This window comes from Mangifera indica, chromosome 11, assembly GCF_011075055.1.
Source record: "Mangifera indica cultivar Alphonso chromosome 11, CATAS_Mindica_2.1, whole genome shotgun sequence".
Classification (NCBI taxonomy): domain Eukaryota; kingdom Viridiplantae; phylum Streptophyta; class Magnoliopsida; order Sapindales; family Anacardiaceae; genus Mangifera; species Mangifera indica.
In genome coordinates, this window is record NC_058147.1 from 6,736,585 (window position 1) to 6,756,956 (window position 20,372).

Here is a 20,372-nt window from a genome sequence, read left to right on the forward strand (position 1 = left end):
GTATTTTTGAAGGATATAAGATAAATATACAAACTTAATATTTTTTTTATGTTTTATTAATACGAGATTTACTATTTTGACAACAGTGAAATTATGCTAATAAAAGTGTTTTGATTTTATGCAAAAGTAATATGCAAGAGTACAGCAACTGAACACAAAAGACACAATTTTATACATAAAAAAAGTGCTTTTTTATTTATGGGCAACTCCAGAAAACTCTGCTTCTTCGAATCAGTTCTCTTCCATGCGGATAATGCATCGAAGGCTTTCGCCTTTAAGCATAAGCTCGAAGGCCTTGTTGATCTCTGAGAACGAAACTGAATGTGTGATGAACTTTTCTAGCTCAAGCTCCTGCAACATTTTACATCAAGTCAATCAGTGTAATTTTAGTCACTATTAAACTTTTTCCAGAATTGATAATTACTCTTAAAACTGGTGGGATTGGAATTAGTTAGTGTACCTTGTTCATATATTTTTCCACCACAGAGGGAAGGTCAGAACGAGGCTTGTAGTTTCCAAAGAATGTGCCCTTGACTGTTCTTTCACACAGTAAGTTCACGGGGTGAGTCTTGAACACCGCATCTTTATGAGGTACCCCCACTAGAACAGCAACACCCCAACCCTGAGATTGTAGTTTATGCCTCATTACTATTCTCAAAAGGAGGATTTTTAAACTAATAGTTGAAGCTAAACTTAGTTTAATGTAGGAGGAATGTGAACTTACATCGTGGACACATTCGAATGCAGAAATCATGGCGTCAACATTTCCAGTACATTCAACGCTTCGGTCCACACCTCCATTGGTAATCTCAGCGATAACCTGGCAATTCAATATGTGTAGGCTAATTGTTTAGAACATTTGAAATATGATTGTGAACACTGACGCAAATATAAGGAAAAAGAAATCATAGACAAACCTCTTGAACTGGTTTCTTGTGGTTTTTTGGGTTCACAAATTCAGTCACTCCAAATTTCTTTGCTGAAAATACAAAGTACAAAATATTCCTTCAAAGTTGAGCTGATAAATATGAAGCATTTGTTTCATTTTTTGTGATAAACTTGTCTTTTTTTAACTCTATAAATACTCAATGCCTTGTGGTTTAGTTGTGCGGAACAGATAGCTTACCTCCTTCAAATCTATTTGAATTCAAATCAACACCAATAATCCTAGAAGCCCCAGCAATCCTAGCTCCTTCAGCAGCCTAATCCAATGGAGACAACAAAATATGGGTATGGGGATTTGAAAAAAAGGAGCACTAAAACAGTTCATATGGGTAGATAAAGATACTCACAGCAAGCCCCACAGCACCCAAGCCAAAGATAGCAACTGATGACCCTTTTGCAGGTTTGGCAACATTAAGAGTGGCACCAAGGCCTTATAAACAACAAAAGACATCAATTATTCACCAATTCAACAACGAAATGAGTTTTTCATTGATACAAAAATTCCCATGTTTCCGTACCTGTTGAAATTCCACAGCTGAGAACACAAACTTTGTCAAGAGGAGCCAAGGGGTTGATCTTAGCAACACACCCAACATGAACCACTGTGTATTCACTGAAGGTTGATGTGCCAACAAAATGATAAATTGGTTTGCCATTGATGGAGAATCTTGATTTTCCATCACTAAGCATAACACCCCTATCAGGATTGATCCTGAGAAGATCGCACATGTTGCTCTCTTCAGATTTACAGTGAGCACAATCTTTGCATTCTCCAGTGAACACAGGGAGCACATGGTCACCTGGTTTGAGATCAGTCACCCCCTCACCAACACTCTCCACAATCCTATTCACCAACAAACACCATAAACAATCAGTTTAGCATATGAATAAATGAAATGTACATTGGCATAATGAAATTGATTTACAAATGCGAAAGTTCACATACCCTCCAGCCTCATGGCCATAGATTCTAGGAAACAAAGGGTTCTGCCCCTGGAAAAGAAAAAACAAATCATTTTGATGCATTCAGTCACTGTGTAAAATTGATCACCACAAAAAGTTATTATTTGTAAAGTTAACGATGGTACAGGTATTTACCTTGGCTTCCCAGAAGTAAACATCAGTGTGACAAAGGGAAGTGTAGAGGATCTTCAAACGAACTTCATTAGCCTGTGGAGGAGCCACTTCAACTTCTTCAATCACCAATGGTTTCCCAGCTTCCCACGCCACAGCAGCTAACATAAAAGAATACACAACTTATTAGTCACGAAAATGAGTGATAACTGAGACACATCAAACTCCAAACCTGAGTCCACGTTAAGCATAAATTCTTTTAACTTTTATTTATGTAAAAATATCAAAACAGTGTACCTTTGCAACGGATGACCTGGCCAGCAGTGCATTCCATCTCTTCTTATATTTTGAAATGGAAAACAAATCAAACACAAAACTGAAGGATTAAACCTTTTATAAGCTTTAGGACTTTTTTTTTCTCAGTGGGTAATGGTTCCACTTTGAGGGGATATTTATACTCCATCAAGGCAGAGATTGTTGATGGCTTAATTTAGAATTTTCAACTAAACAGTTTTCGAAAACAACATGCTATTTGGCGGCTGTGACAACAGCATTCCCAGGTTTTGGTTCCTGGGATTCAAAACTCCACGGTTTAGCGGTCGGTTCATCCTTTTCTTAATGCTAATTGGTCAAGATTAATATAAAGATTTAAGGAGGTCAACGCAGATGCCAATTGGGCAAATTAGACCCCACCGACCTTTTTCAATTGACCATTATAATTGGTTAGCCAAAGGACTGCTTTCCACCCAAGTTTTAACTTAATTTTCAAAACGCATTCATAATAGTTCAAAAACTTAAATACTCACATATGAATTAATTTTTATTAAAATTATTAGTTAAAATTAAGGATAAAATAATCATTTTATCAATAAACCATAAAACCTTAAAAATTTATTTCATTTTCTCCCTTTAGTTTAGAAAATTAACGATTTTTCTTATGATTAACTTTAAAAAAATTCACTCCCCCCCCCATCTTCTAGGTTTCATCTTTAATGACTTAATGAATCTGACCATCAACCTTTTTCGATGAAGATCATCCAACAATCTTCTCTAATAAAGGATAACCCTTAATCGTTCATATTTAGACGATGAAGTGTAATCCAAATCTACAAGACACGATAAAGAACGATGCTTCGTTCGTCACTTCTTCTAGATTTAGATGATGAACATCATCCTTTATAGTGGTAGATGGTTGTCTTTCATGATTAAATCTAGAAGATTGGTTAAAAGCCTCGATTTTCAATCGAAACGGTGGTGATTGGAGAAAAGAAGCAAACTCTAGGGGTGAAATATTAACTTTTCAAACTTTAAGAATAAAGTAAAGTGTTAGTTTTTAAAATTTGATAGATAATATTAACTTTCAAAGTTTTAATGTTTAGTGGTGAAATGATAATTTGACCTTTACCTATATCTGAAAATTTAAACAAAAGTTAACTCATGGATAGGGGTTTGAATTTATCAACTGTTGAGAGTCTGTTTTTGATAGTAGGCTAAATCCTGGGTGGGAAATAATCCTTTGGCCTAACTAGTTTATGTCAACTAGTATTATTAAATTGTGTACGACTATACAATTTTCAAATACTGTATTTCATTTCCAGTGTGTTTTCACTGTTTTCCCTCTCCTGTTTTAATTTGCTCCATCTTTCAATAATTATTTATAATAAAAATACATAAAAATAATACTAGTTGTCAAATGTGTATTGGAAAGGACTCAAAATTAAGAGAAAATATAGAAATACAAAAAACTAGTCTTAAACAAAGCTTTTACAAAACAGTTAAACAGAGACCGTTGGGTATTTTCTATTTTATTGCTTTTATATGTCAAACTTTTATTAATTTATTTCTTTGACCTTCTTCTGAAAACCAACTTCGATCCAATGTTTTGCACATAAAAACATATATTTTTTTACTCATTGACAATTTGTTAGTCACATCCAATGTGTTTATCTTGTTTTCTTCTTTCAGAGTTTCTAGACTGTAAACAAATTAGACTGTCGAAATAGTCTTTTGTATTTACATCCAATTTGGATTGAAATATTATTATGAAATTAACTATTGGATCCGAGTTTACCTATGACAGATTGACCTGATCTGATTTGATTAACTACTAAAAAACAGTTATTAATAGTTATTATTGACAGTTAGACTCTTATATAAAGTTCTAACTGTCTTCTGAAAAAAAAAAAAAGAAGAACGCCATTTTTTATTTTAATAGAAAATAATTCTCCACTAAATACAAAAACCACAGATCCAGTCTCTCAATTAGAAAAGTAATATGTGAGTAAATAGTATCGTGAAAATAGACTAACGTCAACACCTTGTATAAAATACGAAAACGTTTCATCGAAAATTGAAACGGATACGTAAATTTATACTTACAGATTTCACAGATTTTAATCCGTGGCATGTTTAATTATTTTCAACATTAACACACAAAATATCATATATTTAACACCCCAAATTCGGAACAGATTAAATTGGAATGTTACTTATTTCTATGACATCATTCTTGAAAAAAAAAAAAAAAATCTCTACATCATAATAGTTTCTAAATCCTCCGCCTTTTCACTCTTCTTAATTTCGTTTTATTCTCTATTTTATAACTATGCTAGAAAACTTATTTTGTAAAATGACGGAGATGTGAAGAAATTCATCAGTTTGGTAACTAAAAATAAACATAATATTTAACTTGTTAATAGAAGATTATGTTATAAGGATTTCATTTCTTTCTCATTTGTTAATCACAAGGAAAAACATGTATTAAACTCTTTCATATTTATTAATCAAAAAAAAAAAAGCAAGTATAAAAATACTTTCATATTCATAAATAACAAGGAAAAGCAATGTCCATCATGTTTTATAAAATAATTCACAAATGTTACCCATAACATATAAAACATAAGTTTCACACTCATCCGTTGTCACATAATGTCACCTATATACAAGTGATGTGGCCATCTTCTTAATCATATTTATCATATGTTTGCAAACTTTTATCATTAATATTCAAATTCATCATAGATATACTTACCTTTCTTCATATTCATATTTATTATTAGTAATTTGCAAATCTTTCTTTTTATGCACATTCATTATAAAATCGACTGTTATCATATAATTATGAAATTTTTACATGGTATAAAAACCATAAAACTGTATATATAGTGATGGACCTAAGGAGAGTCACCTGACTTCCGCTTGGGTATTAAACATTTATAATTACCTATTTGGGTATGAAAAATAAGTATTTTAATATCTTATTAAACCTAAAAAATTATTAGTTTAATATATTAAAAATATTAAAGTAATCTTTAAAATATGCATTAACCCTATTTAAATTTTATCACTTTATAATTATTCCATTACTTTTACATAATTTGACCCTTCTATATTATATCTCTAGGTCTATCATTGTATGTAAGTATAGTTTTGAATACAAAATTAGATACTAAAATGATATGTCAGTTGTATATTAAGCTTTCTAGTTACACATGAAAGAATTATACTCTTGTTTCATCTAGACTTTCTCCCTTTTACCTGGCAAGATATGAACTCAGTTTATTACCTTTAAAGCTATCACTCTCAGGCCAGATACTGGTGCCGATGACACCCACAAAAACATCGTCACCATAATTTGAAGCAGGCCGCAGACCGGAGGATGGATTGAGGGAGAGGAACTCAATGGTGCAGGTGGTGTAAGTACGACAGATTTGTTTTCATTAGATGAGATGAAACCTGGGGATTTTTTTGAATATTCAAGTTCTTTTTTTGAGAAAAGTGCACTGAAACGATAAGCAACATTGTCATACAAGTTTAGAAGATCTGGTGAATAGCCATGACCATCAAGCGACGAAGTGTTGGTGCGGGACTTGGGAGAATGAATGATGGTGGAGTACCATTTTTTATGGCCAGAGAAATTATTGGGCATCAGGGCATTTCCATGTGAACTATATATGTACTTCTCTCAACTGAACTTAGGTCAGCATTGAAAGCTAACAGATGCAACAACGCCAAGAGAAAAAGGAAGTGATGAGAAACCCCGTTAACAAACTTTAATTTCTCTTGAAGACAAGTTTAGTCTACGAACTTGCCCATGAACAAAATGAAACTGAGCATGAGCGACAGCTCAGTGGATAAATAACAAGACAATTTATAAGTTTGATGGGTACAATCGGTTACCATAACCAAGTTGTAACTTTAGGCTGTTCGTCAAATTATAAAAGTCATTTCTACTTTCTTTTAGAATGGTTACACTCAATAATTCAATGGTGTCACGTTTTATTCTTGCAGTGAGCGTTTAGGGTTTATGGGTTGAAAAAGTTTCAAGTGAGAAATTCACTGTGAAATATTTAAAGTTACTTGCATTTTCAAATCATGACTAATGACTTAAAATATTTGATTGATAGATTAGTTTGTCCACTAGAATTTGGATGTACATGTATTCTACGATGTTCGTCAGGGCTTAATCGCAAGGCTCCTCGAAATGCAAGATGCTCCACTTGAGAACTGAAATTTATCAAGATCGAGAATTAAGATGCCACTACCGAGCATTGATTTTGGTTTAAGAAAGAAAGGGAAAAAGAGAGATGAAGAAGCAAACTAGACAGGAGATATATTATAAGAAAACACAAATATTATAAATCAGATGCCACAGAAGTCGAAACAACAGACGGTACTTAAATCCTCCATGCGAATGATGCACCTGAGGCTCTCTCCTTTAAGCATGTAGTCAAATGCCTTATTGATCTCTGATAAGATAGAAGTCGAAACAACAGACGGTACTTAATCTTCCATGCGAATGATGCACCTCAGGCTCTCTCCTTTAAGCATGTAGTCAAAAGCCTTACTGATCTCTGATAAGGGTACAGAGTGAGTGATAAAATTTTCAAGTTGCAAATCCAACTCCTGCAACACCAAGGCGGTGGATTTAGTATTACCATCGCAGTCTATTTTAAAAGAACTCAAACTGGATTTGCGTACAAACATGAACTTACCTTGTTCATGTACTGTTCCACAACTCTAGAAGATCAGTGCGAGGTTTGTAGTTTCCGCAGAAGGTACCCTTTAGAGTCCTCTCCTTAAGGATGTTCATGGGATGAGTTTTGAATGCATCATCTTTGTTTGGAACACCAACAAGCACAGCAACACCCCAACCCTGAGAAGCATACAAATTTAGGAGTTAGAAACAATGTTGTTTACCTTTTTGGATATTTATTCTTCTAGTAAGTAAAAGTAATTACATCATGGACGCATTCAAATGCTGAAATCATGAACTGGATGTTTCCAGTACATTCAACAATCCGATCAACCTCGCCATCAGTCATGTCAGCAATAACCTGGACATCAAAATCATGCCTCAATTCTCAGAAGAAAGCAATGATCAATCATGTGCACAATAACTTTAAAAGTTGAAAGAACCAACCTGTTGAACAGGTTTGTCATAATCTTTTGGATTCACAAACTCTGTACAGCCAAACTTCGTAGCTACAAACAAAAATATAAATGGATCGAGCTCCCTCAGTAAATAAATAGCTAACTCATATAATCTAGATTTGAACAAAGTATGCATCTTTTCATATGCATGTGCCTAAAGCAATAATGTATGCATAATGTGGTTTAATAGGGTGGAGTCTACTCTTATATTCACTAGTATATAAGTAATTTATTACCTTCAGCAAATCTGCTTGGGTTCAAATCAACACCAATGATCCTTGAGGCTCCCACTATCCTTGCCCCTTCAACAGCCTGGGAATTATATCAAAAGAGATGCGTAATGTTTACTCATTAAGGTACTTTTTAAGGACTATTTGACACAAAGTAATAGAGGTAACTTACACCGAGACCAACAGCACCCAATCCAGAAACTGCAACAGATTGGCCCTTCTTGGGTTTTGCAACATTCAAGGTAGCGCCAAGACCTTCAGCAAAGAAGATTAATCGGTCAATCAAAACTAGAAATTAGTAACATTGCTAGGATGGTTAGTATTTATTTAAGTAAAAGGACTTACAAACCTGTGGATATGCCACAACTAAATACACAAAGTCGAGAGGAGCAGTAGGGTTAATCTTGACTACACAGCCAACATGAACAATAGTGTACTCACTGAATGTGGAAGTCCCAAGAAAATGGTATATGGGCTTCCCATTGATAGAGAACGTCGACTGACCATCATTAATCAAAACACCCCTGTCAGTGTTTGATTCTGAGAAGGTCACACATGTTGCTTTCCTCTGACTGACAGTGAGGACACTCCTTGGACTTCCCAGTGAACACAGGAAGGACATGGTCTCCTGGTTGTAGATCAGTTACTCCTTCCCCTACCTCTCCACAATTCTAAATACCAGAAGTATAAAGAAATTAAAAACGAAAGTAAGTTATAACTCAGTAGTGTATATACCAAATGTGAACATTATTTTGAACTCTTCTAATACATAGTTTCTGTCTAAGCAAAGAGATGCACATACCCTCCAGCTTCATGACCAAAAATGCGGGGAAACAATGGCTTTTGTCCCTGCTACATAAAGTAATCCCCTCAACTTCCAAACAATGTGGGAAAAGAGATTACAATTTCAATAAAAACAATCTTTGACATCAAGAATTCATAATATTTTTCTTCAATAACCAGTGGCTTTCCAGTCTCCCATGTCACAGCAGCTGCAATCAAATACACACAAAGAGGCAAATCACTTAAAAAAGAAATCCCAATAAATTAATTATTATATCAAGAAGCTACCTGAAGCTATGCTCATAAATTGACAAAAATTTCAATGCCGCGATCATGTAGATCATCAAGTTTACAACAATGTAAAACATGAATAGTTTCTCTTCTTGTTGCACAAAAAAGAATTTAATTGTCCGTAATGAAAAACCAGCCAAAATCTATTTCAAAAACCCAAAGGTCAACCTTCGTAGAATTCAATTAACAAGCCCATCATCCCATTAAACACTATCATGAATAAAGCACAATTATTTTTATAATATTTTTCAATATAAATTATAAACATCGTAGATGAGGATCAAGTGAGAAATTACCCTTGCAACGAATGACCTGACCAGCTTTGGTAGACATTTTGATTTTGAGTTGAAGATGAACAAAATGTTTGTGTTTGAAGTGAAGAAAAGAGGTGTCTTTGGGCTACAATTTATAGCGTGCTTAATGATGTTATCATGGGATTGAATTCAATTTTCTTCCTTCTTTTCATTTCTGCATGCTAATGATACTATGTGTTGGTTTTGCATACAAGGACCGCCCTGGATTGCACTCCATGGATAACCACGTGGCTTAACTGTAGATTCTATGTATATGATCAATTAAAGTTGAGTAACTTTCTGTAGAAAAAAATCTTTATAAAATGTCGTATCAATTAAATTGTCATATAATCATATAATTATTTTACAAGTGATGCACACGGTTTAATAGATGGAAAGCAAGTGTGGGATTTTGGTTTATAAATTATCATTTTCTCTGACTTGAAATTAAGGTAAAAAAGCACAAATTAAATTCATTCATAAAATCACTTTGTCTGGATACCAACCAGCATAGCGCCAGCCCAACCCTGAGATTACACAGATTTGAGAATTGCAAACGATGTTTTTAATTTACCTGGGATTTTATTGTACAAATTATTTACATATATTCATGCACAATATTCCATATAATTAATCTGTTGAATCTCAACACTAATATAGATGCATGAAGAATGACAATATTTTTTGGGTTCAGATCGTGCGTCCATTTGCACCCCCTTAGATATACATTCTGACCAATATCATGTTTATCTCGTTACTTTAGTTGATTTTCTGACAGGAATATGAGCTATTGATTTAACAACAACGATATCAGTCATAGGCAATTATTCTAATATGGTATCTGCAATAGGATCTTTTGCAATGGTCTCATTCTGAAAAGACTTAGGTTTCACAGGAGTTTATAAAACCTGTTGTTTGCATTGGACTCTCTGCTAGGTTTTGGTAAAATACCACCATACCCAATAATTAAGGGAATATTACTTGAAAAACCTGTTTCCCATTCTTTCAAAAGGCTGAATATTATTGTCTTCTAATTAATCTAGTTCTTGGAACTTGGTTGTTAAAGATTCAACCACATCGGTATCTCAAGAAGGACTATAAATTTGTATCTCTTGAAGTGCTCACAATAACTAATGAAATATCCATGAAAGGTCTTGGGATCTAATTTTTTTCTTGTTGAGATTATAAACCTTCACTTCGGTTGGTCATCCCTAGATTATAAACCTTTAGACAACATCACTTTTTTCTCAATAATAACAATCACGTCTATTGTTAGATTTTTTGGTTCTGCTCATAGAAGGTGTCAAGTTTACACCTGCAAACCTACAATCTCTTGCAAGTTTCCACCTTGTAACAAAACTTGTTATAGATATGAGGATTCTTATTTTACTAGAAATGTGATGTATCTAAATCGATATTTGTTTACTATATGTCTAATCTTGTGTGACAAGGATTGGATGTTAAATTTATAGCCGCATAGTATCTTCTTGTTGCGCTTTGTTTCCATGCTTATCAACAGGTGATCATTTTTTTTCCAGTTATGTGTCTTTCCAGAAGTCATTGTATGCTTGTATTCCATGTTAAGTTCCACATTAACATTCAGTAATTAGTATTTTGTTTAGTTAGTAGGTAATTATTTCTCTTGGCATTAAACAAATGACAGAGATTTGAAAAAAAATTGCTACCTATGGAGATTCTGTTGCCCGCCGCAATGGTTTAAGTTCAAGTTTCATGACGGACAAACAATTGCTTTTTTATTGTTGTATCATATATGTGGGTCTCATAGGAAATACCTTCGTATTTGGATTTAATTTGGACTACATAGGTGTACACACTATAGGCTTTTGAACACGTTCTATATGGGTATCTTGTTATGTGTCCTACATATATGTTGGTTCATAGAAAATTTTTTATAAGTCTACATCATAAACCATGGAGAAACAAACCATAATTTTCAATTCAATTAGTTTGGTTAAAGTAAATGGTTTGAGATTTTGTCAAACTATTTTTACAATTTGATTTAAAAATTTTTCTAAACCAGATCAAATCAAATTGTGTACACTCCTACCACCTTCTCCTTCTCTCTCTTTCTCAGCAATAGTCACTTAACACTACCATCATTGACCATATCTTCTTGGACTTCCACCTCTACCTCACCATCTTCCAACCTAAATATGACTCTTTATGCACCGATTTCACCCTTTTGGGTTGCCTTATCATTGACCTCTCTAGCGACCAAATCTTTATCGCTATTTAGTGACACCTTGGTTGTGATCCAACTCACACTTCTGAACATTTTTTATTTTCTATTTTTTAAAATATTAGGAAATAAAAATGAACATTTTATCCTTTTATCATAAATTTATAATTAATAGAGTTAAATTTTTGTATAATTTATATATTTTATAGGCCAAACCACTATTTCCCACCCAAGGTTTGATGTATTCTCAAAAGTCTCCCTTTAACTATGGAAACACCAAATACCCACCCATGACCGGTTAGATTTAACCAAACCCTAACGCCTGAAAATTTTATCTCCTTTTGCCCCCCTAAACTTTAAAAACTGAAATTTTCCCCCCGCCTAAGTTTTAAAAAATGGTAGTTTCACCCTAGGGTTTGGTTTTGAAATCTCCAGCGGCCTCTCCGGCTCCGTTGCCGACGACCGCTCCCTCCCGAAGCAACCTCTCCTTCCGGCGATCTCTTTCCTCCCATTTGGAGGTCCGATCGACGCCCGGAGACGTCGTGGGAGACGAAGAACTTCGTCGGACGAAGACGACGCCTTCGTCTTCCTAGAAGAAGACCTCTGGGAAGACGAAGAACTTCGTCTCCCACGACGTCTCCGGGCGTCGATCGGACCTCCAAATGGGAGGAAAGAGATAGCTGAAAGGAGAGGTTACTTCGGGAGGGAGCGACCGTCGGCAACGGAGCCGGAGAGTTCAAAACCAAACCCTAGGGTGAAACTGTGATTTTTTAAAACTTAGGGTGGGGGAAAATTTTAGTTTTTAAAGTTTAGGGGGGCAAAATTAGATTCTATTTTAGTTTATTTTTAATATTATAGCAAAAATGATGATTTTACCCCTACCACCATTAGAGTTTGATTAAATCTAACCGGCCATGGGTGGGTGTTTGGTGTTTCCATAGTTAAAGGGGGGACTTTTGAGAAAACGCTAAACCTTGGGTGGGAAATAGTCGTTTGGCCTATTTTATAAGTGAAAGAAGTATTTATATATATCAAAATAAAGAGTAGGTTTGAGAGAAGATAGTTTAAGTTAAGAAAATCAATTAAATAGAAAAATAAAAGTCTTAAGGACACACAATGGTCTAGAATTTCATAATAAATTGTTTTTTGATTTGTGTAAACAATCTAGAATTCTTGTGCATAGGACTTGTGTGAACATTCCTTAGCAAAATGGTTTTACTGGGAGGATGAATATAACTATTTTAAATAAGGTTAGGTGTATGTTGGCTGAATCCGGTTTGAATAAAAAGTTGTGGGCAAAAGCAATTGCTACTGTCTATTACTTAATAAATAGGTCCTTTTCTCAGCCTTAAATTTTAAAAAACCTGTGGAATTATGGTCAAAAAGACCACCATAGTTAGATCACTTGAGGCCTTTTGGATGACTCCTTATATTCACACAAATAAAGGGAAACTGAATTGTAGAGCTGTAAAAGTTGTATTTTTAGGGTATCCTATGAGGACAATTGTTATAAAGTTTGGATATTTGATGAACATAAGTTTGTTATGTGTCAAGATATTGTTTTTTAATGAATTAATGTTCTATAAAGATCTTTTTACTCATAGATAGAATCTACAGTCTAGATAAGTCAAATTAAGGTGAAAAGTTTTGAGTTTATCTAATAATAACTAGTCTCAACAATCAAGTGATGAACTTGATTAAGTTATAAATCCAATTCATGCTTCAATGCATGAAAATATAGACTTGAATCAGCAACCACCATAAAATGTCTTTAAATTCGACTAGGTTAGACAGTGATAATAATATTGATCTTTTATATTATTAGTTGGCTAGGGATAGAGTTAGGAGGGACATTAGACCACCTTCTAGATTTGCATAAGTTGAACTTATTTCATGTGCATTTCAAATTGGAGATGCTACTGAGAGAATGAACCCCTCAATTATAAACAGGTTTGTCATAATAAAGATAAATTAAAATGACTTAAAGCCATAGAAGATGAGATGATTTCTTTACAAAAAAAAAAAAAAAAAAACATGGTCACTACTGTTATTATTATCCTTTTATATGATAGTTTGGAAGAACAATTTTTTATGGAATAACTTAAGTGTTTTATTAAATATGTTTATGAAAATAAAGTATGTTTATTGCATAAATCTCTCCAAGTATTAAAATAGTCCCCCATGTAATAGTATACAAGTTTTGATTAATATGTTTTGTCAATTGGTTTTTCCAAGTGTAGTTTGATCACCCTGTTTATCTTCTAGGAAACTATAAAGATAGTTATGTATACTTATATATGTTGCTGACATGTTTATTGCTTCTAAATATTTGAATGATTTACATGAGCTAAAAGAACTATTGGAAACTGATTTTAAAATGAAAGATTTAGAGTTAGCGAAAAGAATTATTGGCATGGATGTTAAAAGAGATAAAGAAAAAGGAATTTTAACATCATCTCAATCCAATTATGTTAAAAAGGTACAAGATTGTATGGTATGTTGAATGCTAAATCTATTAACACACTTACAAGAATTTACTTTAAAATGAAATTCGTTTTAAATGATTTGTTTTATGTTGAATTTGCTTATGTGAAAAAAATTTCTTATTTAAATGTGATTGACAATTTGATATATGCTATGATAGGTACCATACCTGATATTGTTTATGCAATTAGTTTTGTGAGTAGGTTTATGAATTCACCTTGTAAGGAACAACAAAATGGTTGTTGAAATATATGAAAGGGTTTTGTGATGTTGGTTTGATATTTTGTCTAATAAAACTAATCAATTTCTTCTGAAAAAATATTGCAATTTGATTATGTTGCTGATTTTGACAAAAAAAGATCCTTAACTGGTTATATTTTCACAATTGGTAGAAATGTTGTGAGTTAAAAAAGTTGTCCGCAACACATTATTACATAGTCAACAATTGAGGTTGAATATAGGGCTTTAACTAGAGCTATAAAGAAACCTTTGTGGCTTAAATGGGTTACTAATGAACTTGGCTTAGTAGATAGTAAACAGGTTGTCTTTTATGATTCACAAAGAATTGTTCAATTGTTAAGGAATAGTTACTTCCATGATATGATAAGAACATTGATGTCGGACTACATTTTGTGATAGACATTATGGCCAATGAATAAGTCAAGGCGAAGAAAATTTTATTTGGAGAAAATCTGGTTGACATGTTAACCAGGACCGTTTCAGTAAGTTTAAAGCAGCCTTACACTTAGCCAACATTGGTTATATCTAGTTTTATATTGGGTCTATAGAGAATATTTTCTAGCTGATATTCATGTGTCCGTTTAAGCTAAGGTGGGTTTCACTATATGTGGCTTAAAATATCTACTAGTGGTAATACTGTAATTTTGTAATTAGGGTTAGATTAGTCATTTTTGGTGCATGAGTTGTTTTATTAATTCCAGGTTAAGATTTTGTTAACCCTAGATATATAAACCTAGGGTTATCAATCAATTAACTTAATCAATTAATCTTTTCATAAAGTTTGGGTGTTTAGCTCTGCTAGGGTTTTTAAAATCTCTATATTCTCTTCGATCTTGGTTAAATCTAGTGCAAAATTTTTGCACTCATTTTAGGGTTTCTTTGTTTCAGTTCATTTACATAAGTTTGTAAAAATTGAAAAATCTTGTAGTATAAATTGTAACATTCTATTGTACTTTAGTGAATTTGATTAGAAGATCTTCTCTACCTATATTGTAGAATTTCTTTTATATCTTAATTATAGGATTTCTTTTATGAAATCCAAACCAAATAAACTGGTTTATGCCTATAATTCTCCTTTCTTGCATGTGTTTTTATTGTAATCTGTAAATTGACCCTAAAATCTACAAATAAGGAAAATATTTGAAGGAACTCATTTTATTACATAAATTTCATAGATTAATAACACATGGTGAAGCATAGTTACGATTCTCTTGTGTCTTTGCAATGATTTTATAGGAGATAAAAGTTGCCATTAAAATAAATAACAAGAATTTGGTCTAAAGAGATAAAAATATGAGGACTGACAGTTCACGTTTTGCAATAATAATGTGGGTCAATCTATGCCATTATTCCGATCTATCATAAAATTGACTTCCGAGTATTAACCTTTGTCACGTAAATGAAATTGTGAAAAAATTACTTACTAAAGGTCTTTTTGAATGTTTATGTTTGGATCTTTAGGCATTTTGGATTTTGAAAATGAACTTCTCTCTTCTTCAGAAAGCTTCAATTCCAAAGGCATTCAACTCTTTGACAATAAAAAAGAGGAACAATTTAAAAGCAAGAAAACAGTAGAAAGCAGAAACATATATATATTGGTTTTATCTTGAGTCAAACATACTGTTTATATATTGTTGTAGCAACTTTACCCACGAGAAGATAAATAAGTCTCCTAACTTAATCATAAGTCATGATTTTTGCTTTCTTTTTTCCTCTTCTTTCGGCTACCACTACTTTCTGTACTAGAATAACTACATCACACTAAGCCCTGACGCGAGCGTGCATATCATTCTGTCATTTTCTCACACTTTTGGCTTTTCAAAATCCACCATGTTGCATGCAACTCAGTCTTCTCCTGTCACTAATACCACTTTTTGATCTTGCTAAATAATCACTTGATATATATAATGCCTAGCTAAATCCAGGCTATGGACATCGTTGGCGTAAGCGAAATTTAAGGCAAAGATTATAGTTTCCAGTATTGAAGGAAGTTCAAATCACAAGCTCTAATGCCTCCAATTATGTTTTTGTTTCACAGGCCTAAAAATATGTAATAGAGGAGGGTTACTGGTAAAGAAACTAGCATTCCAAAGATAACCCTGCGAAAAGAGATAAATTTAAAGTGTTATCAGTGAATATATTATGATTATTACAAGTAAAAGAAAAGAGGGGGGAAATGAGCTTTTTCAGTCACTGATTCATGATTATGTCCAATTAGTTGTGCCAAAGTTAATAATTAAATTTCATTTTCCTAAAGCTCCCTGGATTTATGCTTTGCTAAAGTTGTCAGAGAAAGCAAAGTGGATTCCTTAAGGCAATTGTGGATTGATTATTCTTACTTACCCTGTACTCAGTATATCAGGATGCAAACCATACTCCCGGGCGAAAACAAATGGTACAATTCCCTGAGGAAGAGCTGCCTGAAGTTCATCATCAACAAAATGTCAAATCTTCCATAAAATGCGGTTACCTTTTTTGCAAGCATGGAGAGGATATATTATTATACCTGCACAATGGCAGCGTGGAGCTTAACCCTTTTGAGTCCAACGGCAAGCGACGCTGCGGTCATTACAACGGGGCCGCAGATGAACCGGATCGCCATCCCTATCGTTGCTCTTTTGGTGCCGCAGGCAATGATCCGGGGCTGCAGGGCCATGAACAAACCTGCAAATTTTGGCACATCAGTCCAAACCAAAGTTACCATTTCTGCATATCAAACTTCATGTGAAGGTAACATGATAATCATAATTGCTGCCATTTATATTGATGGCAAAGCATTATGAAATTACGTGAATAAAAAAAAAAAAAAACTGAAAATGAAAATACCTAAACTGAACATGGCCATTCCGAGCCCTGCATCTGAAATTATTTTGATTGAATATTTCACCAAACTGGGCATCCCCACATCCCATCTGTTCAAAGAAATTAATCCAGCAAATCACATTTTAGGTTCACAACTGGGAAAATTTTATTCAAATAATATGATTAATGAACGAATGAGCTCACTTGAATGAGATTAGAGACCAAAGAAGGCCTAGAACACTTGAGTATGTGTTTGGATTCCGAGAAAGTTTCCTCCCAACTACTGTAAGAATGAGTCGAATCATCACTAAGGCATGCGGCATTTTCTGATCTCCTGTAGCTTCTTTGGCTTCAGTATTATCCTCTGGCATTGGAATTTTTGCATTGTCTCTGAAACTTATTTCTTTATCTGATCATTCAACATAAATTCAAGGATTTAAAAATAAGTAAAATTATATATTAAGAAAATGATACATACTTGGATACTATAGTCTCATTTTGTTATCAATAAAATTATATAAATACATTTTTAAATACATATATGATATATTATAATATTATTTAAAATTTTAAATTACAATATATATACCTATTTATATATTTAAAATTATGTGCATATAACATTGTTCTTTTGATAAACACTAATACTATATACATAAATAAATATATACATAAATAAAAACAGTACTGCATACACACACTTTTGAATGCATAACTAGATACATTTATAATGTGTTATCATGTAATTGAGTATTATTTTATCTTTAATTCAAAATCATCTACTCATATGATAATATATTATCTGTGTACCTAATTATATACTTAAATATGTATGCATATAATTTTATTATATAAAACTCTACTCTCATAAGTATATAAAAAATATAGTAAAACTATACGCATATATTTGAATACACAATGAACTACACTGATGATATATCAATACATAATTTAGTAATTTTAAATTTAAGATAAAATAACACATAATTATATAATAAACCCATCATTTATTTTTTCAATTATATAATTAAAAATTTGTATACAAGAGATTCCCCAACAAAATAACTTCATTATTAATATGAAAAGAAAAAAAAAAGGTAAAAGCGTGGCCGACCATAATTAATGAGATTCTTTACTAAGGGAGGTAATTAGAGAAATAATTAATAATCACCATACCCCTTATCATTACACACGTGCTCAAAGCTAATGATGTTGGGTGTGAAATTAATAAGATCCAATAAAAATTAAAATTATTATCTTACCCCACTTTTTTTTGTCTGCCTAATTTTAATTTTATATGGGGAAACTTGGGACAATATTTGGTTAAAAATATTATTATCCAAATTAATTACTTATTTACACGTGTGTGGTTTCCAAGGTTAAAGATTTTGGAGATCTTAATAGAAAATGTTGAAGGTGGTCAAATATTTGTATCATTGGATATGACCCTAGGCTAGGAGAGATTCTACTTCTATAATCACAACAACCTTTTCCTATGGTCAATGGCAGAAATAATGGTATTAATAATTCTTAAATAAGTCTATTTTATTGATTTAGGTGAATTCAAAATGTAATTTTAAACTAAAAATTATTTTATTTTTTATGTTAAATATAATTTTGAAATATAAGATTATATTAATTTTCTTAAACCGATACCAATTTTTTTTTAATATTGAGACTTCATTGAGTTTGAAAGACAGAAAAATAAATAAATAAATAACAGGGGCCACGTTCACTCTGAACCTAATCAAAGTTAAACTCCTTCCAATGTATTACTAAATTTAATTTGTTAGTTAATTCCGTTATTAGAACGTCACCAAACAAGACAAAATCTATTGAACATGTCCGTTTCAGAGACACCAAGTACATCCAAAAGCTGCTCATGTTTCCGTTTTCCTCAAATCTGATCTCTCTTAAATTTATTTTTACCTTAATGTCAAATTCTTCGGTGTTACAATGACTTAAAGAGAGAGAAAATTAAGTAATGATATGAACGTACCCGCGACGTCTTTGCTTTGAGACATCCCTGGTGACTCCCACATCTTTCTCACGCCAGGAATCACCGGAGACGGCTGCCGGTAGAATTTTCCGTTGACCGGAGATCGAGCCCATGTGGGAGTATTGGTTGTCATGACGGTGATGGTATCCATCTCATTGAAGTTCGAGGCGCGTGGCGTGGGCTGCAAGGAGTAGGCGTCGGAAGACGCATAGCCCGAAAGCCGCGGACTGGTGGCGGAGCCCCAGAACACGATTTCGTTGTTTGAATTGTAATGGTATTCGTGCAATGGAGCCGGAGTGTTAATGGAGAATATCTCAGCATTTGAGAGATTTGACGCTCTGGGAGTGAGACATATGGAGGATGATATAGCTGAGTCCGGAGCAGATGACGTGGACCGCCGGATACGGACGCGGATGCGGCCATTACCGTCGGTTTCCGATTCTGTTTTAATTGGGTCACGGCCATCAAGGGATATGACGTCGTTGTCGAGCTCAAACTTGGTGATGGAAGCCGCTGCAGCACCAGGGAATTGTGTTTGGATTAAAACAGTAGCCGCTCTGTATTCGAACAGAAAAAGCAAAAGTGTGTACCTGCAAAGAAAAAAACCAAAACGACAAGAAAATGTGTAAGATGATTTTCTTTACTTTGTCAAAGAAAGTTAGCTTTTTTAATTGTAGAAAGAATTTGCTTTTCAGGTAAAAAGTGTTTTTGATCCTGGTTGTGATTTGAAAATTCAAACTTTTCAGCTCCATTGAAAAGTGGTCAAGCCAGAGAAGACGACAAACTTGTTATACCAGATAATACATTGAAGAACGACGACTTGCACCATGAGGCTCTGAGTGAAGTCCCCGTACATGGCGTTGAGCAAAGGGATGCCCATGACGAGAGTGTTGGGCAAAGTGGCGACTGAGAAAAGAGTGATGAGCCAATCCAAGCTGCCATGGAAGAAGAGGGCCCAAACGGAGAGCAAGAAAAGAACAGAAATCTTGGACAAAGTATCGGCCAAGATGAACTTGGTATCCATTTGGTAAGGATTGTTTTGAGCGATGAAGTGGAAAGACAATACAGGAACGGCAAAAACGGCGACGAATCGATTGATGCCGGAGCAATGCTCGGGCGTGAAGATTCGCCACCACTTGACGGAGCCGTAAGCCACTAGCATTGCGAAGTATAGAGGCACCATGGCGCACATCACCTTGTAGAAATCATCTGCAGTAATCATTTTGAGAGGATGGTGAGTTTGATTGAGGGAGACTTATGTTCTATGTAAATTTCATTGAGGTGCGTGTATATATAGGACTTCTGTGGACGGATTTGACCTCAGAAAAGTTGTTGATTTACTGGGGAGTACTGTTGTTGGCGGGAATTTCGGTTGGTAAGATTAATGATGAATTATGTTGTGATGGCTTGGTTGTTCCACGAGGCAAACATCTTCTTATTTCATTAATGTAGACATAAAATATAATTACCTAATTCATTCTACACGTACCCTTATCATAAAATTTTCAATATTAATTGTTAATATATATATATAATATTGTCAAAATAGAAAATATTATTACAATAAAAATTAATTAAAATAATCTTATTATAGAGAT

At 33.5% G+C, this 20,372-nt stretch overlaps 2 protein-coding genes and 1 pseudogene across 2 annotated transcripts; all 3 read right to left on the reverse strand.

The window, feature by feature from the left end:
• Positions 1-91: 91 nt before the first annotated feature.
• LOC123229468 (alcohol dehydrogenase) lies at positions 92-2,420 on the reverse strand. Its single transcript, XM_044655292.1, has 10 exons — positions 2,317-2,420; positions 2,044-2,180; positions 1,892-1,938; positions 1,464-1,789; positions 1,293-1,375; positions 1,127-1,202; positions 918-979; positions 725-820; positions 461-622; positions 92-351 (listed from the first exon to the last, which is right to left on the reverse strand). The coding sequence occupies exons 1-10, from the start codon at positions 2,351-2,353 to the stop codon at positions 232-234; spliced, it is 1,146 nt and encodes a 381-aa protein (XP_044511227.1). The 5' UTR covers positions 2,354-2,420; the 3' UTR covers positions 92-231.
• A 4,381-nt stretch (positions 2,421-6,801) lies between these two features.
• LOC123229469 lies at positions 6,802-10,576 on the reverse strand (annotated as a pseudogene).
• A 4,969-nt stretch (positions 10,577-15,545) lies between these two features.
• On the reverse strand, positions 15,546-20,021 carry LOC123229145 (auxin efflux carrier component 6). The gene is made up of 7 exons (XM_044654757.1): positions 19,569-20,021; positions 18,775-19,364; positions 16,980-17,184; positions 16,800-16,885; positions 16,480-16,637; positions 16,317-16,393; positions 15,546-16,072 (listed from the first exon to the last, which is right to left on the reverse strand). Exons 1-7 carry the CDS (start codon positions 19,994-19,996, stop codon positions 16,006-16,008), a joined length of 1,611 nt encoding a protein of 536 aa, XP_044510692.1. The 5' UTR covers positions 19,997-20,021; the 3' UTR covers positions 15,546-16,005.
• Positions 20,022-20,372: the final 351 nt, after the last annotated feature.